The sequence below is a fragment of the Alexandromys fortis genome, unplaced genomic scaffold (assembly GCF_014885135.2).
Source record: "Alexandromys fortis isolate MF-2015 unplaced genomic scaffold, M_Fortis_MF-2015_v1.1 scaffold_41, whole genome shotgun sequence".
NCBI lineage: Eukaryota > Metazoa > Chordata > Mammalia > Rodentia > Cricetidae > Alexandromys > Alexandromys fortis.
Window position 1 is genome coordinate 11,322,513 of NW_026067923.1, and position 27,847 is coordinate 11,350,359.

General features: G+C 38.2%; 1 protein-coding gene across 1 annotated transcript; it reads left to right on the forward strand.

The window, feature by feature from the left end:
• The first annotated feature begins 1,302 nt into the window (after positions 1–1,302).
• On the forward strand, positions 1,303–27,667 carry Vcpip1 (valosin containing protein interacting protein 1). The gene is made up of 3 exons (XM_050142025.1): positions 1,303–4,258; positions 14,882–14,968; positions 22,532–27,667. Exons 1-3 carry the CDS (start codon positions 1,552–1,554, stop codon positions 23,401–23,403), a joined length of 3,666 nt encoding a protein of 1,221 aa, XP_049997982.1. The 5' UTR covers positions 1,303–1,551; the 3' UTR covers positions 23,404–27,667.
• The last annotated feature ends 180 nt before the right edge of the window (positions 27,668–27,847 follow it).

Below are 27,847 nucleotides of genomic sequence, written 5' to 3' on the forward strand. Positions count from 1 at the left end.
AAAAAAGAAGCCATGATTTTTTATATTATTTTTAATTAAAAAAAATCAGGTAACTTCAAGAAAACAAGTGAGCAGAAATAAATGTAGAGAAAAAAAGTTATCCTGAATAACAGAGAAAATAATTATATATTTATTTAACACCAAGAACAGTATCATACATACACACACATAGATATACATATATCATACAGTTTAAAAGATGCATCAATGGAGACCATAAATTTGAAAGAGAGCAAGGCTGGGCATATGTGAGGGTTTGGAAGGAGTAATGTAATTATATTATAATCTAAAAAAAAGAAATAATTTTTTAAAACCCTACATATTATGTGGGCTGGGGTTATATCTCAATTGGTAGAGCCTTTGCCTATCATGCATGAAGTCCTAGGTTCAACCCTTAGCACTGCATAACCTAGGTGTACGGTGTGCACCTACACCTCAGCATTTGGAGTTCAAAGTCATCCTCCACTATGGAGTTTGGGTCTGCCTGGGCTATTGAGTCCCTGTCTCAAAAAATAAAAGTATATACTATATACGCAAGAAAACCTTAGTGCTGGTGATCTCTAACTGCTAAGAGACAACTTTACCTTTCTTTTAGACTTGTTTTCTAAACATTCCATGACAAGCCATTCCTTCAATACTTAAAAATAAGCCAAAAAAGACAAATATAATAACAAGATGCTTTCTAAAAAAGTGTTCTTACAAGTTGCGAACCAGTAATTCTAAAACTCTGATTTTCCTATCACCAGCCAGGACCTTTTTCTAGGATTAAATCCTTCATTCTACTTTCTAGCCTGGCAAATCACTGGGATTCCCTACCCACCACCCCCCAACCCCTTACAACCTTTTTACTCCCCAACCCTTGTATCGGTCGTGAACGTCAGACCCTCTACCACACAATTCTTTTTTTACTCCTGTTTTCACCAAGCAAACTCCTTTCTGCCCAAGGGGGAAATGCGGCGGGACACCACACACAGCATCCTTGGAAATGTGGTCTGACTCTTCCGCCTGGGCCAGAGGAGAAAAAATAAACTACAAAAGAGACTCAGTAAAAAAATACAACTACCGACAAGCCCCGCGAGTCATCCTTTTCCTTTTTGTCCCCGCCTTCCGATGCTCACCTCTTCCTCCTCCCCTCGTGCGCCCTGTAGCTTTGCATCATGGTACCTGAAGTTCCTTCTGGACGGAAGCGCCTGGCACTCCTTCGCGAGAGAGGAGCCGGAAGACTCTCGTTCCCAGAGGGCGGAGCGGAAGCGACGCCTGCGCAGTCTCAATGAGGGCGTGTATGTCTGTGTCTGAGGGAGAGAGCGAGAGTGAGTGAGTGTGAGTGCGGGGTGGGGTGGTGGCCGTTACGTTCGGGGCAACGGCTAAGGCAGTGGAGAAGTGAGAAGAGAAACAACGTCCGGCGCTTCCGCCTTCGCCTAGGAGGAGGAGGTACTGGTAGGGAAGGGAAAGCCATTTGCCCTGGGCCTGGACTAAACCGCGGAGGGCCGGCGGAGGGCTGGCTATGTGCTTTTGAGGGTCGCTTGGGACGCCGAACGAGAGCCGAGAGCGATGTCTCAGCCGCCGCCGCCGCCTCCGCTGCCGCCGCCGCCTCCTCCCCCCGAGGCTCCGCAGACTTCGTCGTCGCTGGCGGCGGCGGCTACTCCGGGGGGCCTTTCGAAACGAAGGGACCGGAGGATCCTTTCCGGGAGCTGCCCGGACCCCAAGTGCCAGGCGCGGCTCTTCTTCCCGGCCTCGGGCTCCGCCAGCATCGAGTGTACCGAGTGCGGGCAGCGGCACGAGCAGCACCAGCTGCTGGGAGTGGAAGAGGTGACCGACCCGGACGTGGTGCTGCACAATCTGCTGCGGAACGCACTGCTCGGGGTGACGGGGGCGCCCAAGAAGAACACGGAACTGGTAAAGGTGATGGGCCTCTCCAACTACCACTGCAAATTACTGTCGCCCATATTGGCACGCTATGGGATGGACAAACAAACAGGCCGGGCCAAGCTTCTCCGGGATATGAACCAGGGCGAACTGTTCGATTGCGCCTTACTGGGTGACCGTGCCTTCCTCATCGAGCCCGAGCACGTCAACACCGTGGGCTACGGCAAGGACCGCTCCGGGAGCCTCCTGTATCTACACGACACCCTCGAGGACATCAAACGGGCCAATAAAAGTCAGGAGTGCCTCATCCCCGTGCATGTGGATGGGGACGGACACTGCCTGGTGCACGCGGTGTCCCGGGCCCTCGTGGGCCGGGAGCTCTTCTGGCATGCCCTGAGGGAGAATCTCAAGCAGCACTTTCAGCAGCACCTGGCCCGCTATCAGGCCCTGTTTCATGACTTTATTGATGCGGCCGAGTGGGAGGACATCATCAACGAGTGTGACCCTCTGTTTGTGCCACCCGAAGGTGTCCCCTTAGGCCTGAGGAACATCCACATATTTGGCCTTGCTAACGTGTTACATCGCCCCATCATCCTCTTGGACTCGCTCAGTGGCATGCGAAGCTCGGGCGACTATTCAGCCACCTTTCTACCTGGGCTCATCCCGGCAGAGAAGTGCACTGGGAGAGATGGTCATCTGAACAAGCCAATCTGTATCGCGTGGAGTAGCTCTGGTCGAAACCATTATATTCCCTTGGTAGGCATAAAAGGGGCGGCCTTGCCCAAACTGCCCATGAATTTGCTGCCTAAAGCATGGGGTGTGCCTCAGGATCTTATTAAGAAGTACATCAAACTTGAGGAGGATGGTGGTTGTGTTATCGGAGGAGACAGAAGTTTGCAGGATAAGTACTTACTTCGGCTGGTTGCTGCTATGGAAGAGGTCTTTATGGACAAGCATGGCATCCATCCTAGTTTGGTTGCTGATGTACATCAGTATTTCTACAGAAGGACTGGGGTGATAGGAATTCAGCCTGAGGAAGTTACAGCAGCTGCTAAGAAAGCAGTGATGGATAATCGCCTACACAAGTGTTTGCTCTGTGGTGCCCTTTCTGAACTTCATGTTCCTCCTGAGTGGTTGGCTCCAGGAGGGAAACTGTACAACCTGGCAAAAAGTACTCACGGACAGCTGAGGCCTGACAAAAATTACAGCTTTCCCTTAAACAATTTGATTTGTTCATATGACCCAGTGAAAGATGTTCTGATACCAGACTATGGATTGAGTAATCTAACAGCTTGTAATTGGTGCCATGGCTCATCTGTGCGAAGAGTCAGAGGAGATGGCTCTATTGTGTATTTGGATGGAGACAGAACTAATTCCAGGTCTGCTGGTGGCAAATGTGGTTGTGGATTCAAACACTTCTGGGAAGGTAAAGAGTATGACAACCTCCCAGAGGCTTTTCCCATCACTTTGGAGTGGGGAGGAAGAGTGGTCAGAGAAACCGTTTATTGGTTCCAGTATGAAAGTGATCCAGCTTTGAATAGTAATGTATATGATGTTGCAATGAAGCTTGTTACCAAGCACTTTCCAGGTGAATTTGGAAGTGAGATCCTAGTTCAGAAAGTTGTCCACACCATATTGCATCAGACTGCAAAAAAAAATCCTGACGATTACACTCCTGTAAATATAGACGGTGCTCATGCTCAGAGAGTTGGAGATGTGCAAGGACAAGAATTGGAGTCTCAGCTACCAACTAAGATTATTCTTACTGGACAGAAAGCAAAAACTTTGCACAAGGAAGAGTTAAACATGAGTAAAACTGAAAGAACTATTCAACAGAACATCACAGAACAAGCTTCTGCAATGCAGAAACGGAAAACAGATAAATTAAAACAAGAGCAAAAGGGGCAGCCCAGAACTGTTTCCCCAAGCACTGTTCGTGATGGCCCATCATCTGCACCTGCCACCCCCACCAAGGCTCCCTACTCACCTACAACTTCTAAGGAGAAGAAGATTCGAATAACAACCAATGATGGACGACAGTCCATGGTTACCCTTAAATCTTCAACAACCTTTTTTGAACTTCAGGAAAGTATAGCCAGAGAGTTCAACATTCCTCCGTATTTACAGTGTATTCGATATGGCTTTCCCCCTAAAGAGTTACTGCCACCCCAGGCAGGCATGGAAAAGGAGCCAGTTCCCTTACAGCATGGTGACAGAATTACAATAGAGATCTTAAAAGGCAAAGCCGAAGGTGGTCAGCCGGCTGCAGCACACTCAGCCCACACTGTGAAACAAGAAGAGATTGCTGCTACTGGCAGACTGTTGTCCAAGGAACTTCAGGAGCAAGCTGACAAAGAAATGTATTCCTTGTGTCTTTTAGCAACGTTGATGGGTAAGAGCAATTGAGGTCTGGTGGTATATCATAGTTGTGAGTATAAAATACTGAGGTTTTCTTTTGTGGGGAGAAAAAACAGTGGTTACCATAAATACTTGATTCTATACTTTAGGAGAAAATTATTTTCTTTAATGTTTGGTATTATAAATATGATTATTGAGTGATTATTAGAAAAGCATAACTCCAAAATGAAAGTAGTTCCTCAACTGTCAGCAGATTATTTATTTAGATATACCAATATTTAAATAACATTTATTTCAAAAATTGTTTAAAAAAACAAATGTATCTAAAGACCTTTCTTTTTCTCCCAGTCTGAGCTCTTGGGCCTTTCTATTTTGATCCTTTTTCATTTATTTTTAATTTCATTTTCCTGCCTGTCATGTGATTTCAGGACTTCCTGTCTGATGAATTGCAGTTTCTGGTGTTTATAGTCCGCACTCCCACCCAATAGCCTATCGCCTCCATTTCCTTCATCATGTTTTTTTGTATGTGTACACAGGTTTTGTGTTTAATTTCATGGTTCAGTGACTGCCATAATTGCAGTGAATAGCTCATAAGAAATGAACAAAGATGGCAATGGGGTTAAAATTTCTTTTTAATAATTTAGCATAAATTAAAGGAAAATATATTATCAACTAAATATATATAATTTCATCCTTTAGATGACTTGGGATACTGCTTCATGGTACATGTTTTTTTTCATTATTGCTTAACCTTTGTCTTTTAAGTTGGTGTTAGCATGCTTTACACAAGTTTTGAAGTATGAAGTAAAATTTGAATGTTAGATGTTAGAAAGGCCTTAATTTTTGCTGAAACTAGAAGAACTCTAGATAGAAAGGTGCTGGCTTTGATTCTGTTTTCACAGACTACTGAAAAGTATTGAGTTGGGCCTTGGCCTTCTATAATGAAGATTTGTTATTACTGGTTTATTAAGCTGGGAGCCTATTAGTTAATGGGAGATCTAAAAACTGTACAAATTTTCAAGTTGATATTGTTGATTTTAGTTTGGCAGGTGTAAAAACTGAGTTGGAGAAAATGACCTAGGTATTTCCATATTTCTGAGACGCTGTGGTCTCTTAGAGACTGCATGGAATGGAGGATTGGCTGTATGTATGGAATCAGAAGACACAATTTGACTCTTTTCCCTATTAATTACTAACTTAGTGATTTCGCGAAAGTTATTAACTCCCCAACACTTCAGTTGCTTCTGTAGAAAATATCTCTTGTAGTTGGGTAAAATATTCTTAGAACTTTGAAAAAAAAAGTAAATAGCATCTTTACAAAATGTATAAAATTAGGTATAAAATGTTATAAAATAACATTTTAAAGCTGACAATTTCTTAAGTTAAAAACAGGATAGTAATGTCTTTTTCTTTCGGTTTTTCGAGACAGGGTTTCTCTGTGTATAGTCTTGGCTGTCCTGGAACTCACTCTGTAGAGCAGGCTCACCTCGAACTCAGAGATCCACCTGCCTTTGCCTCACAAGTGCTGAAATTAAAGGTGTGCAGCACTACTGTCCAACTGGTAATATGTTTTATATTGAAAGTTATTAAAAATACCAGTTTATAATTTCTTTTAAAAAATTGATTTACGCTTCCTGCATCCAATTTTCTGAGAACTAGTTTAGAGTGTAATAAGTTTCCCAAGATACCACCTTCTCTTCTAATCCTGTCCCTCTTCTAATATTTATGTTGGTGTCCACAATGCATCTGATTTTTTTAGACTTTGTTTATTATGTATACAGTTTTCTATCTACATGTATGCCTGCAGGCCAGAAGAGGGCACCAGATTACAAATGGTTGTGAGCCATCGTGTGGGTCCTGGGAATTGAACTCAGGACCTTTGGAAGAACAGTCAGTGTTCTTAACCACTGAGCCATCTCTCCAGCCCCTGCATCTGGTTTTTTTTAATATGTATGTATCTATTGCCAACACAGAATTTAAGTATAAAAGTATATTTTACTAATTTGAGAAAATTGTGCTTTAAGCACTAACACTAGCCTGGCATGGGGGTGCACACCTCAAATCCTAGCACTCCAAGTGTTTGGGAACTTAAGGTGTGAAGATTTGTCTTGAGCCTTGACTGCATAGCAGCACTGTCTGCAGTGATGACAACAGCAACAACAAAAGATCAGGACAATCAAAGTACAATGACAGTGACAACCCCTGTCCAAATATTAGTCACCTCTCTCTGATTGTTTTAATTATGTAGAGAAGATAATGCTTTAAAAGTAATGTGTTTGTAAAAATATTAGTTTTGGAAGACCATACATAAAATAAAGAATATTCAGCAACTTGATGTTTAGATTGGCGATGCTAGAAAACAACAGGAGTTATTTAGAAAATTGCAAAAACAAAAAATTGGAAAACTACAGAAATTAGCTGCCTTTATATTTGTTTAGAAAATAGCTTCTCAAGCTTTACAATATTTATTTATCTTGTCACTAATAGTTTTGAATATGTCCTCTAAAGGTTTGAGAGACTTGTTTACTATTCTAATTTATTTTTATATTCTATTCATTTTCCTTATAGCACCTATTACAAACTTAATGATATTTGTCTGTTTATTTGTACCTCCCTACACTGGATTTTAAGTCTACAGAGAGAGAATAACCTGTTTCAATGAATGTTATCACTGACACATTGTATGATACCAAGCAGATGCTTGCTGAGTGAATGAACAGAGATTGCTAGCTCATCGAAATGAATGTATGCTGTGAGCCTGAGACTGTGTCAGAGGTACAAAAATGAATGAGATACAGTTCCTTCCTTCTATTAAGAAGGAAGGGTTTATGGTTTCAGAGAGATAAGAGTTCGTTATCATCATGGCAGGGAAGCATGGCAACCTGCAGACGTGGTAACTGAAGCAATAAGCTGAGATCTCACTCCTCCCCCTGCCCCCCACCCACCACCTTCGAGACTGGGTTTCTCTGTAACAGCCTTGGCTGTCCTGAAACTTGCTTCTGTTCACCAGGCTAGACTTGAACTCACAGAGATCCGCCTGTCTCTGCCTCCCAAGTGCTGGGATTAAAAGTGTGCACCACCACTGCTCCCTGGCTAAGATCATATCTTAAGATGGCAGCAGGAAGCAGAGAGCTATTGGGAATGGCTGGAGGAGGCATTAAACTTCCAAACCCTCGCCTAGTGAAGTACTTTCTCCAGCAAGACCACACTTTTAAACCTTGGAACAGTACCACCAACTGGGAACAACCAGTTGCTAGAGACTGTGGGGACATTTCTTATTCATATCATCACAACTTGCCAGAAGGGTGTCTGCTGAGGGAATTGCCTGCATTTATAGCTTTCATTAAAACATGACCAGCCTTATTTTCTATCAATATAAAAATGATAAACCCCAAAGATAACCAATATAGCATTTAAAAACCTCTTATTTGAGATTATGCACATATATACACATGTATCTTTAAATATCTATCTATATAGAGATATTTGGAGATTCGTGAAATGTGCTGACTTTTAGTAGCTAGGAACATGTGTTTTTCTTTTTTTTTTGAGGGTAGTTTTGTTTGTTTTTTAACTCATAGCTTCAGTTGGTTCCATTTATCATGGTGGGGAGGATGTGATGAGGCAATATTTATATCATGGAGGTCATGAGACAGAAAAGCACTGTTGTGAGTTTTTGTTTGTTTTTGTGGTGCTAGGATTGAACCTGGGACCTTACCTTTTTTTGTTTTTAAGATCAATATTCATTAAATAGATTTTGTATGTATATCAACAAAATAATACATAGTCTACTCAGTATGGGCATTCATGAAACTAGTCACAGTTGCTTTGAATCATATGATGGTAGTATAAAATACAACAGTATTTTTTCTGTAATATTTCACATATATTTTTAATAAGTTTTATTCAGACTACTGGAGTTTATTGAACTTAGTTTTTAACAGACTGCGTCTTCGTATAATGTTTAAATAAACCCAATTATGACTTTGTACAATATGTTACTACAATTCCTTGTAGACTAAGTATTTGTATTTTGTTTTATGGTAGCTGTGGTGGATATGGTCTACCATAAGAAATGGCTGATTTCTTTTTTCTTAGTATTAAATTTTATTTTCTGATTATCATAGCTTTATCAGGAGGTAAAGATAGGGGCTAGGTGAAAAACAAGATTTGTCTGTAGCTTACTTAAAATGTGATTTTATGTCAGTTTATTACCAGCTTTTGAGAAAATAGAGAAGTTTGTTGGGCTTTATGACACTGCTTTTCTTCCTGAAAGGACTGTGACTTTTTACTATATAGTTTTAAAATATAGGGCCTACTTGGATCAATCCACAGCACCCAAAAGCCTCATAACAATTTGTAATTTCTTTTTTATGTATTGGTGAATGTGGTACCGATAGTTGAATATAGGGCCTCATGTATGCTTAGGAAGCATGATATAAGCCCATCATAATACCTCAGGAGTTTCCAAAATCACATGAGAACTCAGATTTTTTTTTTAGGTGACATTGGATTGCTTTATTATTATCTCTTTTTATATTTTTCTTCAAATGCTGGGTAAAAGTTTGAAATCTAGATCATGCTTATTCTTATTGTTATTCCTTATGTGCCATTAGATGGTTCTTATTTATATGTGGTACATTTGTAGTAAGAATAGTCATGATATGATGTTGATGCATATAGATAGGTCTTTACATATACAATACAGGAGAGACTTATGTAATTATGCTTTGAAGATTTAAGTTAATCACTTTATGTGACTTAGCCATTTGATATATTTTACTTTTATTTTCTTTCAAAGAATTCTGATATCTATAAAATAAGATGTGGTAGTTCTTAACATTGTACTTCCCAGAAAAAAAAATACTAATTACATTCATACAGACTCTTGTGTGTGCACATTCTTGTACATGATTGGGTTTGTGGTCCATGGATATGCATTATAAATGCATCCTTTAACACTTAAAGGACAGCAAATGTATTTATCTATTAAGCCACCCTGCCAATTCAAGTTCAGAGTTTTAAGTATTTGAGTCTTTAAAATATATTTCATATGGGAGGTGGGTAGGTAGAACATTTGTTGTTTATGAGTCTAGTGCTGTGGTGGGTGGAGCCCCAAGGATCATTTACACTCTAGCTTCAGTGACAGAACCTATCTGAAGGGAACAAGGTAGAGAGTGGTAGAGCAGGACATTTGCTGTCCTCCTCTGACACTTGTGTGTCTGCACACATACACAACCTGGACATGCGTTCCATATGTGTGTGTGTGTATACACATATTATAATTATACACACACACACAATTTCATATAGATGTTAAGAGTTTTTAGTTTGTTTTCAAGTTGCAAAGTAGAAACTTCAAATTGACTTTTACTTAATATATTTTAACTGATATAATAACAATGCATTTGTGTGGTAAGGTATGATAGTTCAGTACATCTGTTCACTGTGTAATGATCAAATCAGGGATATTGGCTTATTTATCACCTCAGGCACATAATTTCCTGGGTTGGAAACATTAAAATACTTGTCTGTTAGCTATTTTGAAATATCCAGTTAGTTGTTTTCAACCATAACTAACATACTATGCTGTAGAATATTGGGTTATTCCTTTTAAAACCTGGCGTTGTAGTCACACCTACAATTACTGCACACTTGAGGTGAGGTAGGAGTATTACTGTCAGTTTGAGGCAGACTAGGCTATATTTCTAAGTTAAACTGGGTCAAAAAACCTTTTTTAAAAAGTTATTCTTCTTGTACTGCAATATTAGAACACCTACTAGCTATTTTATCTGAATCTCCCCCTTCTCAGCTTTTCTCCAAATTGCCGTCAGAAATATTTATAGTTAGAAAATTGGAACAATGACTTTTCGAAAACATATTCATTTGTGCACTCATGTCCTTGTGGAGGTCAAAGGACGATTTGTGGGAGTCAGTTCTCCTACCATGTGGGTCCCAGGCACAAATGCAGGTTCTCGGACTTGGAAGTGTTCTAGCCACTTAACACTATTATGCCAGCCTATGACAGCCTTTTAAACTTTCATCTCAACTCTGTCTTAGTCTTAGAAAAATATATATTCTTGGGACTGGAGAGATGGTTATGGTTAAGAGCGCTGGCTTCTCTTCCGGAGGTCCTAGTTCAGTTCCCAGCACCCAATCCCATGGTAGCTCACAGCCATCTGTAATGGCATCTGATGCCCTCCTTTGTCTTGTAGGCATACATGCAAATAGAGTACTTATATACATAAGTAAATCTGAAGAAGAAAAGAAATGTATATTCTTTTATTTTATTTATTTTTAGAAATATATATTCTTAAAACAGACCTTTTTAACATAAATTTAAAAAATTAAAAATCACTTCTCAAATAGAAAAAAAAGCATTACAGTGAGAAGAAAATCATCCGGAATACTACTACTATATGTGTCTTCTGTTTAAAGAGGAGAACCGAAGCCTGGAGGAGGGGCTCCAGAAGAAGACCGCAGAAAGAGGTGATTTATGGTGCTGCATGCACTCTGCCATCTTCACACGCCATACATCAACTAGGAATATTTTACTGTTGTACCATGAAAAACAGCTAACTCTAAAGCTAGTTAGGAGACTATGACAGAAGAATGTGTTGATATAATGGAGACTTCACCATGAAAGGCCTCTTAAGAGTGTGTCCTAATGAGATGGAGCCACTATTTTTTTCACAGAGTTTGACTTATTAGAGTGTTGGATATAGGTAGTGCTGCTGGTAGTTACCTTTTACAGATCCGCTGCTCCCAGAGGACGCTTATTCTGCTTCAGTCCTCCCCCTCCCCGAGTTGTTTTAGGCATTGTTCCCTTTTAAGGGAAAACCTCTTTTCCTTTTTTCTTAATGTTGTGTATTAGTGTTTTGCTTGGATATATGTCTGCACCATTTGTGTGCCTGGTACCCACAAAAGCCAGAAGAAGGTGTCAGATCCCCTGGAACTAGAGACAGCTGATTGTAAGCTGCCAGTTAGATGTTGAGAATCAAACCCAGGTCCTGTAGAAGAGGAGCCAGTGATCTTTACTGCCGTGTCATCTCTCCAGCTGGAGGGCGAGGGAGGGAAAAACTTCATTTGTGATACCCATTCATTGTGTTTGTTCAACCAGTATTAAGAATGCAATTGTTCAGCCCTGTGCCAGGTCCTGGCAATAGAAAGTCTGATATGCCACTGACCTTTCCCTGAGTCTGAAAAAGAAAGAGAAAAAGTAAACTAAATTAGCAAGCTATGACAGTGACCTTGATATGTTGACATCAGAGTATTACCCAATCACTCAGATTGTATAGAGAAGTGGCACTTAAATAGAATTTTATACTTTTTTGTGCTTATTTAATTTTGTATTTGTGTGCACACACGCACATGCTTTACAGCACATATGTGGAGGCCAGAGGACTGCTTGGGAGAACTGGTTCTCCTCCCACCGTGTGGGTGCAGGGATTGAACTCAGGTTGTCAGGCTTCAGTAAATGTGCCTTTACAGATAAGCTATTATTGAATTTTAAATTGCCTTTTAAGGAATATGTAACAATTATTGGCCTTTAGGAACAATTTGTGTTGCTTCATTAAAATCAAGGAAGAGGGAACTGAGTTGATGGTGAATGCCTATAATTCCAGCATTCAGGAGCTGGAAGAAGATAAAGGATGATTAGGAATTCTAAGCTAGTCTCAGCTACATGGTGAGACCCTGTCTCAAAATAACAAAACAGTCAAGGTAAGGCATGGTATGAGGTTGGTAGAGAAGGACCAGTTCTTACTGTAGTAGAGAAAAGAGGAGGTCTTGGACTTTGACCTGTATTCTTTTCTCTTTTTTTCTTCCTCTATTTTTTCTTTTTTCTTTTTTAGACATTGTCCTATAGCTCACACTGGCCTTGGGATTCCTTGCATATCTGAGGATTACCTTTGGACTAGCTTTTCTTCTGTGTGTGAGATTTAGCACTGCATGAACGAGGGAGTTGGGGAGGACAGACTCAAGGGAAAACCAGTTGAGAAGGGGACAGTGGTCTAGGCAGGAGACAGACAATAGTGATATAGATGGAGATGATGCTGTGGAGAGCTGTATGAGGCTGTGGGGGAATTGTACAAATATCCTGGTCTCTAGTCCCCTTTCTTGATTCTTTTACCAATAAAGATAACTCATTGGAGGTACACTTATAGTAAAGGAAACAATTTGTCTGTTTTTTTTTAAAGATTTATTATGTATACAATGTTCCTCCTGCATGTACACCTCCATGCCAGAAGAGGGCACCAGATCTCATTACAAAGGGTTATGAGCCATCATGTGGTTGCTGGGAATTGAACTCAGGATCTCTGGAAGAGTAGTCAGTGTGCTTAACCCCTGAGCCATCTCTCCAGCCCAATTTGTCTGTTTTCTATAGCCAGTTGCCATACCTATGCAGGACTGTGAATAGGGCCATCATGTTTGTCTTAACATGGTTTGAGTCTAATGGATGTTTAATTTTAAGGATATGTATAAACTTTGGATTGGTATGCAGGATTCAGTCACATATTAACTGTGTGATCTTGGGGTAGTCATGTAAGCATTGTTCTGAGCTTGTTTGCTTGTAAGTGAGGTAGAAAAAGCCTGGTTGTGATAGTAAAAGAAGCTGTGAAAGTGCATTCTCAGCTTAGAGAGAGGCTTGGCTGGTGTTTAGACTTCGTTTAATTGAGGAGTGATGGCAGTATTTCTCTTACTGGGGAAAAATTAGTTCTGGGGAATAGAGAGTGGAAAAAACCTTACTCTTGATATATAAAATTATACACATATATACTACATAAACAGTATAGCATAGCATACATCTGTGCTATTCAAATGCCATGGGGAATGGGCTGATAGGAAAATAATGTCTGAATAACCTTTATACGGAGATGATGAAAACAAATGCTTGGTCTGCTTAAATAAGACATAGTCTGGAATATGAACTGCTAAGAAATGTAGTATATAGGTGCTCACTTTGGCAGCTGTTCAGATTCTTCCCCCCAAAACAAAACAAAACAAAACAAAGACCCCACAAGTAAACCAACCTCAAACTTTGCCACCCCATACTTGTTGACATTTTCCAAATAAATTAATATCCTTGAGTAGTTTAGAAAACTGCGACCATTTAGGATAAGAATGACCATAATTAAGTGAAATATGATGAAGTTTGGTAAGCTTACCAGTGTAGCTTCTACTAGGAGTTATCAGTATTTTTGTGCTTGGGGGATTTGATATTTTAAATAAAAATTTTCTATATGGGGCTGGAGAGATGGCTCAGAGGTTAAGAGCATTGCCTGCTCTTCCAAAGGTCCTGAGTTCAATTCCCAGCAACCACATGGTGGCTCATAACCATCTGTATTAGGGTCTGGTGCCCTCTTCTGGCCTTCAGGCATACACACAGACAGAATATTGTATATATAATAAATAAATAAACATTTAAAAAAATTTCTATATGTTTTCACTTAAGTAATTTTGGTAATAGTATTATATTCTTAGTAAATAAAGTATTTGTGTAACTGAATGTTCAGGTTAACTGAAGGTTCAAATGACAAAACAAGGCTTTTAAAAGTTTATGTTTAAAACTGGTTTACTGAAAATAACTTTAGCTGTTAGACAACTTCATTTCCTTCTTTATGGTGTGGGAAAGGATGGTAGACATGTGATTAATTAGTATCATCAGTGAGTTCATTGCAAAACTCAGTTTCCGCAGTATAGTTTTCTAGTAGGAAAGACAAAAATTAACCCATTATTGCTATTGTTATTAAAGTGAACTAAGTTCCTTGATAATGATATTATGTGTTCCTTAACAGGTAGAAAATAAAGGTATAAAGAAGCAGCACATAGGCATAGCCATACATCTATTCTTCTATTCTTTGATGATTTCGAATGTGAAAATCTTTTCCCCCATGCCTCCCTTTTTTTGCTAGGAATTGAACTCTGAGCCTTGGACATGCTGAGTATGTGTTTCACCACACAGAAGTTGTTCTATTGTTCTCCGTTTTTTATTTGAAACCTTGATGTATTTTGTGAAATAGTAGTTTGTTTATGAATGCTTTATAGTTTTTTGAAGATTGTTAGGGGTATATTTAATATTTTTCCCTTAAATTTATGTTTTCTAATTCAATATTAGAATAACAAAAGGCAATTACTTTTGTTCAATCTGCCTACTTATTTTTTTTCTCTTGCCATTTCTTTTTCATTTTATTCACTTTTCACACACACACACACACAATATACACACACACTGTACAATTTTATATTTTAGTTAAAAATGAGTATCTTTATAATCTTTTCTGTTCCTGCCCAGAGTTTACAGGCAAGTCTCCCTTGAGATACTCTGAGACTTCAGATATATTTTGTTTAATATTCTTAGTATTGGTGCAGTTTTAAAGATACTTTTGTTAGCTTCTTTGTTTAAAAATTGAAGGAACTTACTAAAAACTTGGATTGTTATCATGTCTTGAAAAGTGACGTGTCTAGGCTGTTGTGTGACAGCACTTGGCAACAGCCCCCACCATCACATCGCCCATGTGGTGCCATTGCATCATCTGTGTTGTGCTAATTCTGGGTCTTGGCCTTGCAATTGCTGTTCAAGGCTAATCTGTGTTAGTACAGTCCTGGGTGGCACTCTGTTGTCTGTACTTATACTTACTCTGTTTTTGTCTTTCAGGAGAAGACGTATGGTCTTATGCAAAGGGTCTTCCTCACATGTTCCAGCAGGGTGGTGTATTCTACAATATTATGAAGAAAACTATGGGTATAGTTAAATTGTGATTTTATCTTTGGATAATGATTCTCTTTAAAGTATATAAAATTAAGAATATTCAAATAGGAACCCAGAGAGATGCCTAAGTGGGTAAAGGCATATGCTGCCAAGCCTGACAGCCTTAGTTCCAATTCCTGGGACCCACATGATGGGAGAAAAGAGCCAACTCCATAGTTGTCCTCTGAGTTCCACATTTGTACCATGGCACATGTGTGCACACATGCACAAACATACATATACACAAAATAATACTTTAAAACAACAATCAAATGATATTTTATTAAAAATACTAACACCTGGGTATAGTATTAAAAATAGTGACAGTTGGGCATAGTACCACAGGTCTGTAGTCCAAGTTGGGTGTTGATAATTGGGAAACAGCTCGAGCCCAGGAATTCCCAGCAAGCCTACACAACATTATGAGACACCAACTTTTTATTTTAAAGATTTATTTTAAATTATGTGTGTGTACGTATGTGTGTGTGCATATGAGTGCAGCTCTCTCAAACACCAAAGGAAGGTGTTAGGATTCCCTTGAGCTGTAGTGACGGGCTTTATTACTATTGTGTATATGGTTTGTGAGCGTGCGTGCATGCATGAGAGGAGGGGGGAGGGAGAGAGGGAGGGAATACGTGAGTGTGGGTGTCACACGCCACAGCTTGTTTGTTTGTGGTCAGAGAATAACTTTCAGGAGTCAATTCTGTCTTTCCACATTGGGCTCCAGGCATCACACTCAGGTGGTCAGTCTTGTTTGGTAAGCACTTTTCATCTACTGGGTCATCTTGCCAGCCCAGAGACAGGTTTATCGAGACATGTTATATACAGAGTAAAATTCACATTTCATGGGGATACAGGTACAAATTAAGTATTATAGACCAGAATATGTGGAACCAGAAGCATTTGGGGTTTGGGAGCACTTAGGAACACTTTATATATACACAATGAGCTATTTTGTTAATAGAGCTCAAGTAAAAAATTTATTTATGTGACATACCTGCCTTAAACACATTGTCTGAAGATTATTTTATATAATGTCCTTAAGTCATTTTGTGCTTTGAAGTCAGTTTCACAGTGTGGAATCTTACACTTGTTGCATTATTTTGTGCTGAAAAAAATGCTGAAAGTGCATTTAGGTTTTGGCACACTATGGATTTTGGATTGTTGGATTAGAAGTGCTCAGAACCCGTGTATTCACTTTATACGCTGTATATGGATTTTGAGAAACATGCAGTCATGTCTCCAGAGCTAGTTCCAGAACAGACTCCAAAGCTACATAGAGAAACCCTGTCTCGAAAAACAAAACAAAATACAAGAATATTTTCTGTCACTCCAGATTTTTAACCAACCCCCATTTTCTAGTCCCCACACACTGGCAACCATTGATTTGTTTTCTGAGTTTATTTACTTTCCCTTTTCATAGTGCTGCACTAGGTACTTTTTGTCTAACATAGGTGTCACTGTGCAGGTTTATTGACATGTATTCGTACTCATGCCTACACACTGCTTGTTCCTTTTGCAGTACAGTACTAGGGTTGAATAGTAACAGAAACCTTACAGTCCACTGTAATCAAAATATTTATCACACTGTCCTTTAGCGAGAAAAGCCTTTTTCTGTTTTGTTTTTAATTATATAAGGGATTTTTATTTTTGCATATGAAGGTCAAATGTCCATGATCTATGATCTGGTAATAGCCATCTTGTTAGCAAAGCCCTGAAGCAGTGTAGAGCATAGCATAGCAAGAAACTGGCAGTGTGTGTTTCCCATTTCTGTTTTAGTGTATATTGGCAGGTATTAGTAGCTGATTTCGTTTGCATTACTACTGAATAATGTTTCATTAATTGGGTATCACATTAAATAAATTAATAATTGGGTCTGGAGAGATGACTCAGCAGTTGATTAAGAGTACTTTTTTGCTCTTGCCAGAGGTTCCATGTTCAGTTTCCAGGACCCACTTTGGGCAGCTCACAAGCCTCCAATGTCCTTTTTTGGCCTCCACAGTCTTATACATGGAGTATAAAGTCACAGACACATACACAGAAATTGAAAAAAAGACTTCAACCAAAAGACATTGAACTGTTTTAGTTTTTAACTACTCTGAATCTAGTCCCTATAAACTTATCATTTATATACAAGTTTTTATTTTATTTATTTATTTATTCATTCATTTATTTATTTATTATTATTTTATCCTATTTTATTTTTTGAGATGAGGTTTCTCTGTGTAGCCCTGGTTTTCCTGAACTCACTCTGTAGACCAGGCTGGCCTTGAACTCAGAGATCCACCTGCCTCTAGAGGCTTCTTCCAGTGCTGGTATTAAAGGTATGCGTCACTGCTCCTGGCTCCATGCAAATTTTTTCTCTTTGGTAAATACTTAACAGAATATAAAGTCATATGGTAAGTCTGTATTTGTCTTTATAAGACACTTCCATGACTGGGGAAATGACTCTGTTGGTGTAAAGTGCTTGCTAAGTAAGTTTGTTGCTCTGAGTCCAGATCCCCAGTACTCATGTAAAAATCAGGGCATGGTGCCATGTGCCTGCAGATTCAGTAGAGACAGAAGTATTTCTGCAGCGGGCTGGTCAGCCAGTCTTGCCAAGTCAGCAAGCTGTGGAATCAGTGGAAAGAATCCTGTCTGGAAAAAATAAGGTGAGAATGAGAGGAAGATAGCAACATTGATCTCTGGCTTCTACACAAATACACATATGTGCACACATGCCCACACGAACATGTACACATACTGCTCGACTCTCTCTCTCTCTCTCTCTCTCTCTCTCTCTCTCTCTCTCTCTCTCTCTCTCTCATATTGCTCTCTCTCTCACACACACTCACTCAGTCACTCACTCACAGAAACTTCTACATCATTTTCCAAAGTGATTAGACATTTTTCATTTCTATTAGCACTGTGTGAAAATTCCACTTGTTTTAGATCTGTGTTGGCATTTGGTAGTGTCACTTTGTGTGTGTATGTGTGCCTGTGCTTGTATGTATGTGCAGGTACACTTTTTGTTTGGCCATGTATTCACATGTGTATGCATGTGGAGGCCAGAGGGCAGCTACTTCAAATGTTGTTCTTAAAGAGCTGCTCACCTTGATTTTTGAGACCGTGACTTTCACTGTCCTAGGGTTCATCAAATAGGCTAGGCTGGCTGACCTGTGAGTTCCAATGATCCTCCTGTCTTTGCTGCCCTAACGCTGGGATTATATAAGTATACTACCATTTCTGTCTCTTTTACACGGGTTCTGAGGGCTTAGACTTGGGTTTTAATGCTTGATGGTAAGCACTACCAGGTTTTTTTTAGTTGAAAATTTTATTTTAAATTAGGTGCATGTGTATGGGTCTGTGCGTGTGAGGGCAGGTGCTGTAGGAGGTCAGAATCCTCCAGTCCTCTTAATTAGATGAACAGGCACCTAAAAAGGGTCTTGAGAACCAAACTCAGGTCCCCTGCAAGAGTCCTCATGGTTGACCACTGAGCCAGCTCTCCAGCTCCAGTTGTTTTTGGTTTTGTTTGTTTAAGACAGACTCTCATTGTATAACCCTACCTGATTTGGAACTTGCTATGTAGACTATATTGGCCTGAAACTTAGAGATCTCCTGTCTCTGCCTCTCTTACACTGAGATGAAACTGTACCACTTGACCTAGTTCTTGTTCTTAAAAAAAAAACAAAAATTTTTAATACATGGATAGCACTAACCATAGTGATTTATTAAATTGCATTTCTACAATAAAGTGATATTGATTACCTTTTGACGTATTTTTCTTTTTCCCACTCAATGTTAAATAAGTTTTATATTTTACTATTAAGTTTTATTTGTGTTTTAGGCACATATAATTGATCAGATGACTGTTTAGCAAATATTTTCTTATGGTCTGTAATTCATCTTTTCATTCTCTTGATATCTTTTGAAGATCTTTGATATCTTTTGAAGTTTTTCAATTTAGATAAAGTCCAGTTTAGTAATTTTTTCTTTTATGGTTCATGCTTTTTATGCCCAATTCAAGCTCATTAATATTGTATTCTTTGTCTTATAGATTTAGGTTTTTATATTTATTTTCAAATATATTTTGGGTATTACAAAATGTTGTAAGTAAGCCAGGTGGTAGTGATGCACACTTGTAATCCCAGTACTCAGGAGGCAGAGGCAGGTGGATCTTTCTGAGTTCAAGACAGCCAGGACTGTTACACAGAGAACCATGTCTCAAAAAAAAAATGTTGTAAGTATAACAAGAAGCTAATTTTTGATAGGTTACAAAAGTATAAAGGTTTATTTTTAGTTGTGGATGTTGCTCTTTTATTATTAAAAAACATACATTTTATCCATTAGATTATTTTGATACCTTTTCACTAATTAATGAGTTATATACTTGAAAGGATAAATTATATCATATGCAAACTATACCTAAGTAAGTTTGCTCTTAAAGTCACTTGAAGCCAAGTGAGCTATAGTCAGCAGCTGCTCAAGTTGAGACACTCAGGAGATTACAAGGTTTTTTTTTTTTTAAAAGATTTATTTATTTATTATGTATACAGTGTTCTGTCTGCATGTATGGCTGCAGGCCAGAAGAGGGCACCAGATCTCATTACAGATGGTTGTGAGCCACCACGTGGTTGCTGGGAATTGAACTCAGGACCTCTGGAAGCACAGTCAGTGCTCTTAACCACTGAGCCATAGCTCCAGCCCAGGAGATTACAAGTTTTAGGCCTAGCTAGGAAACCTAGCAAGACCTTGTTTTAGAATTAAAAGGGTGGAGAATGTAACTTAGTGGTAGAATAGTTGCCTAGTATAAGGCCCTGGGTTCAACTCTTAGTATTGCCAAATTACCCAAAACCAAACAAAAACTCAAGCAAATTTGCTGTATTCTAGAGATTTTTTTTCCCCTTCTGTGTTTTGTCTCTCTTTTTCTTAGTGCCATGACTTGAGTTTTGTATTTTATAGCGTCCTTAAAAATAAATCAATGTAAATATTCCCTGTTTCCCCTGGAAAAAAAAAAAAGGTGGGGGGGATTCTGGTTCATTCCTTGTTAATCCATACAAACTTTAGGATCAGGTTGTTGATTTCAACAATAACAACAACAAAATCTGCCGGGATTATTTTGTTTAAATGTGATCTCATTCACTATATAGACAATTTAGAAACACTCAATGGCTTAACAGTACTCTTTTCCAATTTATGAAACTTGTTTCTCCATTTACTTTCATTCGAATTTTGTAGTTTTAGCATGCAGACCTTAGTTATTTTATTCTTGGATTAAAAAAAAATCCTGTTATAAGAGATGCTTCTTAAAATTTCTCTTATTGTTTATTGCTAGTAACTAGAAATAAAGTTGGTTTTCATGTTAATACTGTACCCTGTGACCTTGCTAAGCTCATATATTCTTCTAGCTTTTTTTCCCCAGAATTATGTAGGTCAACATGTCTTTTGTAAATAAAAGATATCGCTTCCTTTTTTCTCTATTAATTAATTTATTATTTTACATCCCAGGTACAGTTTCCCTTCCTTATTCTTCTCCTATTCTTTCCCCCCAGTTCCCCTCAGCCACTCCTTTGTTTCTGTTCAGAAAGGGGCAGGCCTCCCATGGGCGCCTGTCAAGTTGCGGTAAGGCTAAGTGTATCCCCTGAATTAAGGCTGGGCAGTGCAGTCCAGTATGAGGATATGGTCCCAAGAACCAGCCAAGGGTTGCTCCTGCTTTCATTGGTAGGAGTCCCACAATAGACCAAGCTACACACTGTCACTCGTATGTAGAGTCCCATTTAGGCTCTCTGGTTGTTGCTTCAGACTCTGAGCTTCTATGAGCCAGGCTAGTTGTTTCTGTGGGTTTTTGTGATGATCTTTCACCTGTAAGTCTTTTATTGCTTCTTCTTGCTTTATTGAAGTGGCTAAGATTTTTAGTTCAGTGTTGAATAGAAATGACAAAGAACATAATGCCTTCTTGAAGGGAAGCATTCAGTTGTTTTCATGGCTGTGTCTTATGTCCCTTCCATTCACGTGTGTGTGTGTGTGTGTGTGTGTGTGTGTGTGTGTGTGTGTGTGTGTGGTTTTGGCTTTTCGAGACAAGGTTTCACTGTGTAGCCCTTGCTGTCCTGGAACTCACTCTGTAGATCAGGCTGGCCTCAAATTTACAGAGATCCACCTGCTTCTGCCTTCCAAGTGCTGGGGTTAAAGGTGTGCACCACCACTGCCTGACTACTTTCCTTCTTTTTGCTGACTGCTCTGGCTAATGGTTGGCTTATCAGTTTTATTGGTCATTTTCAAAGAAACAACTATTGGATTCATAGGTTTTCTCTTCCCTTATGCTTGCTTTGTATACGAGATATGAAGCAGGATTTAAAACTAATTCTTTTTATAGTTCTAATTCCATTGTGGGTTTTTTTGTTGTTATTTAGTGGTGGATAGGTGCGTAAAATATAATCAGTAGTGAAAGTGATAAATTTAATGTGAAGTGTCACAGCTTCCATTTTGAATGCCAGTTTTATACGTTCATTAAAAAATTTTGTTTTTATTTACAGGTTTTTATTAATAGTTTGTTTTTAAAGTTTTTCCTTCTAGTTTTCTAAGTAGAAGCTTGACTATAAAATTTCTTTGTTTTACAAACATTATTTAAAATTTTATTTATGTATGTGTGTCCATGTGTGGACATGCATGTGTCATTGTGCATGTCTGACAAAGGACATCTTTAGGAGTTCATGCCCTCCTTCTACAGTGGAATCTAGGAATCAAACTCAGGTCATCAGACCTGTCTTGCAAGTGCTTTTATTTTTTGAGCTTTTTTGAACCCTGAAATAATTTTTAAAATGTTCAGCATAGAATTGAGACTTGGATAAGAATACTGTATTCTACAAATGGTGTTGAAACAGCAGGATGTGCAAGTGTAGTCCACGTGAATGAAAGCGGGCTTCCTCCACCTCCTGGGTACTGGGATTAAAGGCAGGAACACTATGTTAAAAAGAGAGAGAGAGAGAAAGAAAGCCACTTAGACCATATCTCTAACTTGAATATTTTCTTTCTTTGATTTGTATGGTTTGGCAAGGCCTGAAGATATGCATAGTGGCAGCTCTCAGCTCCTGAGCTATATAGCTCTGGCAACTTCAATTTTTTTCTCAGTTGACTATGCCAGAAGCATATCAAGAGAAATTTCTACCTGGATTTTTATTAATTGACATTTTGCCTACTATTGAAATTACTATTTGTTTGAAATTATAATTTAAATTTGAGTAAGTAAAATTCTATTTTCTTACATTGTGGTTGGTTTTGTTGTTTTGTAATTCAGGTGTTTCTTTAAATTTCCTTTCATAACTTTGCTATAGGATAATGATTTCATGTATATATTCCCCATTTCTGGGAGAACTACTTTAAATTCTTACTAATGTTCTTTTTTTGTAGTAGAATAAGTTATTTTCTAGCAAATCATTTTTGGAAAGCGGTTCGTCTTTTCATTGCTATCAGAAACTCACTATTTTGGCCATAAATGTCTTTGCTATGCTTTTACTAGTATTTATGTAACTAAGATCTTAATATGTTAAATATCTTTCCTTTTTTTTTTTTTTTTTTTAGGCATGGCTGATGGCAAACATTGTACTTTTCCACATCTACCTGGCAAAACCTTTGTTTATAATGCTTCTGAAGATAGACTGGAGTTGTGTGCCGATACTGCAGGACACTTCCCCATTGGTCCTGATGTTGAAGATTTAGTTAAAGAGGCTGTAAGTCAGGTTCGAGCAGAGGCTACTACAAGAAGTAGGGAATCAAGCCCCTCACATGGGTTATTAAAACTAGGTAGTGGTGGAGTAGTGAAAAAGAAATCTGAGCAACTTCACAATGTAACCGCCTTTCAGGGAAAGGGGCATTCTCTAGGAACTGCATCTAGTAACCCGCACATTGATCCCAGAGCTAGGGAAACTCTGGCTGCAAGAAAGCATAATACAGGGACAGATTTTAGTAGTAGTTCCATTAAAACAGAGCCTCCTGTGTTCACAGCTGCTCCTAGTAACAGTGAGCTTATTCGAATAGCTCCTGGAGTAGTAACAATGAGAGACGGCAGGCAGCTTGATCCTGATGTGGTTGAGGCCCAACGAAAAAAATTGCAGGAAATGGTTTCTTCTATTCAGGCTTCAATGGACAAGCACATGCGGGACCAAAGCACAGAGCAGACACCATCTGATCTTTCTCAAAGAAAAGTAGAAGCTGTGAGTTCTTCTGTGAGGCCTGGGAGTCTTCAGACTGGCTTGCCTGAACCTTTTTCTTTAACTGGTGGCACTGAGAATTCGAATACTGAAACAACTGATAGTCATGTGGCAGATACACTGGGAGCAGCATTTGCCACAAGGTCAAAAGCACAAAAAGAAAATACTATGGAGGAACCGGAAGAGATGGATAGTCAAGATGCTGAGACGTCTAACACAACTGAGCCAATGGATCACTCTTGATTTAATTAGAGGCTAATAAAGGCAGAATGTTTATTGTGAATATGTAATATTTGTTGGCTGGGCCACATAACTTGAGTAGTCATTAAAAATCTTGTACGTATATAATTCAAAGATTATATCTTGTTATTCAGTGCATGATAGCAAGTGTGTGATCGGCAATAGCTTTTACTATACTGCTGCCCAGGCTGGCTCTGAATTATTGTAAATTAGTTTAGATCTATTGAAAGTTTCTTCGATATATGTGCTTCATTGGAAGTTCTTTGTCATTTTAATTCCATGAAAGTCTTAATTTTCAGAAATGAAAATTCTCTTGCTAAATGTTTGGTTTCTGCAAAGACCAGAATTGAAGAGGAAATGAGAGTTTGTACATGCTGTCGTCAAGGTAGCCATCCTACATGTCAGGAAAATGTCGATTTCAAGTTTACCTGAACTAAATGTATCTTAAAATACATAAAACAGTTTATTAGAGTACTTAAAAGTTATAACATTTTAGAGACAGCTACTGTTGGCAAAAATATCTTGATGGTAGAGTGTAATGATACAACATTTTCCTGATTTGAGCTAAGTTGGGAAGAACGATCTATCCTAGAATGATAAAGTCGGTGTGATTCAGTTAGTTGGTCTGAGCCAATGTGGCCAGTTGTGTGCTCTTGTTGATAATATGTTGCCATTATTTTTTTAATCTTGGCCTTGTCAAGTTCCACCTATTATTTTTTTAAATCTTGCATAAGAGAGAATTACAATTTGTTTTAGAAAATTTAAAAATAATGGTAGAAGTAGTTAATTTCTAACTATGTCAGAGTCACAGAGAATTTTATCTTTATGAGTGGGTTGCATTGTTCTACAGTTTTGACACAGTGGTGTTTAAGCCTGTATATGCTAAATGTCTCTGAGCCCCTTTGAACCAAAAATGTTTCCTTTTCTTCTTAGATTTTCTATAAGATTTTCTTTTTGTTGGCTTCACTTGAGTTTGGATGCATAGTTTACTCCAACATACCATGAGCAACTGAGCATTTGCTTAAACATTGCATTCATGCGCTCTTGCTCTTCAGTGCCGGTTTCCTCGAAGCAGCTTTCATGCTGTTCCTTAGAAGCAGAGTGTATACTCCTAAGATGGGAACTGCACTGTTGTATTCTGTTCTACAGGTCTGTATTTGTAAGTGTATTCCAGTCCATCATCTTCCTTTGTTTACTGAAATTAAGTTGAATTTGAATGAATGAAAGACAAATGTGTGTTAATATAATCTCTTAGAGCATTCAAAGCCTGGCTGTCTCTGTTTGCACATGTAACAGATGCAGAACTGTTTGTAATTCTCCAAAACTATATGCCAGAAAATATATTATCAGGTGTTTAAAAATCTCTATGTTCATTTGAAAGGGATGTAAGTTATACTTTAACTTTTTCTAGATAAGGGAGGTTTGGTTTTTTTTTTTTTTTTCTGTGACAGTATCTTTAACTAAATCCAACTACTAATTACCCCACATGTTGAAAAAGGAAGGAATGGAGAATCTAGACATTTTACAAATATAGCTAAGGTTAAGATAATGTATAGCACACCACACCACATACACACACATCTTCTGGATTAGTATCATATCACATGCTTTGCAGTATTTTATCTCCATTCGTCTATTTATCTCCATTCGTCTGTTTCTAAATTTATTTTCATACATCTTTATATCAAAGTATCAGGAAAATTTAGAACTTTTGTATTGTTTGCTAGTTTTGCATGAAGTGAAAGAGAGCTACCAAATTCTTAACAGTTAGCTGTGCTTTAAATCACCCCCCTTCCCTCACCACTATCATTATTTTGTCTTATTAAGCCACTGACATACTCTTTAAAAAATTTTTTCTGACATAAGTACATGAAAACTGTTAAATAAACAAAATGTACTGCTTCAAATAAATTCTATAATCACTCTACTCCAACAGATGCTCTTCTCTGGCTTGGTATGTTTAGTTAACAACGGGCAGGATCTCAGAACATTAGAGTATCAGAAACAAAATTTGTATTTTCATGGCATGGTTTCACTAGATGGCTCTGGCTGGCCTGGAGCTCACTATGAAGACCAGGCTGACCTTAAACTCATAGAGATCTGCCTACCTCTGCCTTCCAAGTGCTGGGCATACACTAACATGCCGGGCTAGAAACAGATTTTATCTCCCTATTGAATACTTGAATTTAGTGTAAATTATGCACATGTGAACGTTAGAAGATGGCCTAATCTCTGACAATACTTTATTGTCTCTAGTGACGGTAGTGGGATTTAGCATTAGAAACTTAACTGGGTATAAATAACAGTTTGGGTTCTCCCTTGATAAAAAGTAAACAAAAAACACGCTTGAGAATTCATCAGAATTCTTGAACATATTTTAACTCATTTGAAATTTGAATGGGATAACTAATCGTTTGGAGTAAGTTTTTGAGGGTTTGTTTTAAACATCATCCTTGTATCTAAGTGTAGATGACTGTTACTATTGTGATACCACTGTACTGCATCAGCAGAGCACAGAAGCTTGTAATCTCAAGTAAAAGTGTTTTTTAGCCCTAGATGCGACATTATAACTGTAATTCAAACCAATTCAGCTATATTTTCAGTGTTTTGCTGAACACACTAAGGTGATATTGTAAATATTTTTCTTCAGTGATCCATTCTGTAATCATACAGAGTTTGAGTTGATGACCCAAAGTCCAGGCAGTTAGAGGTGGTGTATGTCCAGAGAGCTGGTAACGAACAATGGTTCGAAGGAAGGAAATAAGACACTGCCAAGTATTATGACTAATATACAGTTAGCCCCAAGGGAATGGTTACTCAGGAACTAAAGAGCAAGCTTAGATAGCCCATTCTTCTCCCATCCCTTAAACTATGTTTCAGGTATTTATTGGAAATTATTAGGAAAGAGGCCTGAGAAATTTAGCAAATGATAATATTCAAAATTTGCTTTATACCTTCTGTGACTTTTAATTTCACTTTGATGATTCAGTTTTACTACTTGAGTTGAGATTGCATTCTGAATACACCTGTGAGACTGGTCACAGGTCATACAGGTCTACGTGTTGTTTCGTTTTGTTTTGAGAGGGTTTTTCTCTGTAGCCCTGGAAATCAACTTTGTAGACCAGGCTGACCTCGAACTCAGAGATCTGCCTGCCTCTGCCTCCCAAGTGCTGGGATTCAAGGCGTGTGCCATCACTGCCTGGCTACAGGTTTTTTGGTTTTGGTTTTTCGATACAGGGTTTCTTTATGTACCCCTGGCTGTCCTGAAACTTGCTCTTACAGGTTTTTATTGCCGTTATTTTAAGGATCATTTTCATTGGGTATTAACAGTGGCTTACATAGATAGGGTCTCTTACCTCAGGGAAGATCGTTTACGAGCAACTCCTGTTATTGACCAGTTTTGGAGAATTACTTTGACACATCTCATGTTAACTACCGAATGCAAAAAAGTATTGTTTAATGTAGTTACCGGCTGTCTGCTACGGAACATTTCTCTAGATATTTAGGACCTTATTAACAAGTAACATTTAGATATGAAATAAACTGTCATTAGTAATACTGATCTTGTCACTATAGTGATGGTATAATTTTTTTTATTTTAGAACATTAATAAAGTTTTGTCCTCATCTTTCAACAACCAGTTGGCCCAAACTTAAAATAATGAAGTGCAAATCTTGTGCTTCACCCCCCCCCCGATCTAAAAGCAAGGTCTCCATCTTAAGATTCTTATAAAATCAGAGCCCTTGCAAAATTGGTTTAAATTCCACTCATTTTAACGTAGATTTAAAGTTACCTTTTATAACAAATAGATGTGTATTCTGGGTTGGCTAGATGTTCTACTTTCCAAGACTATATCATTTAACAAAATTGTACAACACAGACTTTTCACAATTTGATTATTTTTTTCAAACAAGAACAACTCATGAAAATAGGCCATAGTAGTAAAATGTATATTTAAAGAATTAGATAACAAAGGGGAGATAGATCACTAATATCACAGAGTTAATTGCAAGTTCTGCCATTCTTTGAGATGCCAAGTGTTTCAATTCATATTTAATGATGCTCAAATTGTGGAAATTTTAACATTTGTTCCAAAATAGCAGAAACTGTTAAAAAAATTGTGAATTATTGGATAAAATACCATTACTTGTATATCTGACATTTAAAGTTTTTAATTATGGAGTTGACATGTTTTTTGTAGTATAATACAATGACTATTCTCTTGTAAAAGAAAAGGAAAAACTAGTAAAGAAAAAGTTTTAGTTGATGTTATTTGCTTGTATCAATTACTAGTATTTTAAGATTTAAGCTATTGCATACTTTCCTTTAGAGTGCAGAAACCCCTCTGGAGCCTTCATGCCTGCTGTAGAGCAATAAAGGACTGAACAGATTATCAGTACTTCAGGCTGGCTTGACTTTAAGCACTAATGCTAAAAACTGGAGAGTC

What these genes read in the sequence shown, in the direction of transcription:
- Vcpip1 (XM_050142025.1), top strand. Translation starts at nt 1,552, where the DNA reads ATGTCTCAGCCGCCGCCGCCGCCTCCGCTGCCGCCGCCGCCTCCTCCC. An exon ending in TCTTTTAGCAACGTTGATGG is followed by an intron (nt 4,259 to 14,881) that starts GTAAGAGCAATT and finishes TTTGTCTTTCAG; the next exon opens with GAGAAGACGTATGGTCTTAT. An exon ending in TATTATGAAGAAAACTATGG is followed by an intron (nt 14,969 to 22,531) that starts GTATAGTTAAAT and finishes TTTTTTTTTTAG; the next exon opens with GCATGGCTGATGGCAAACAT.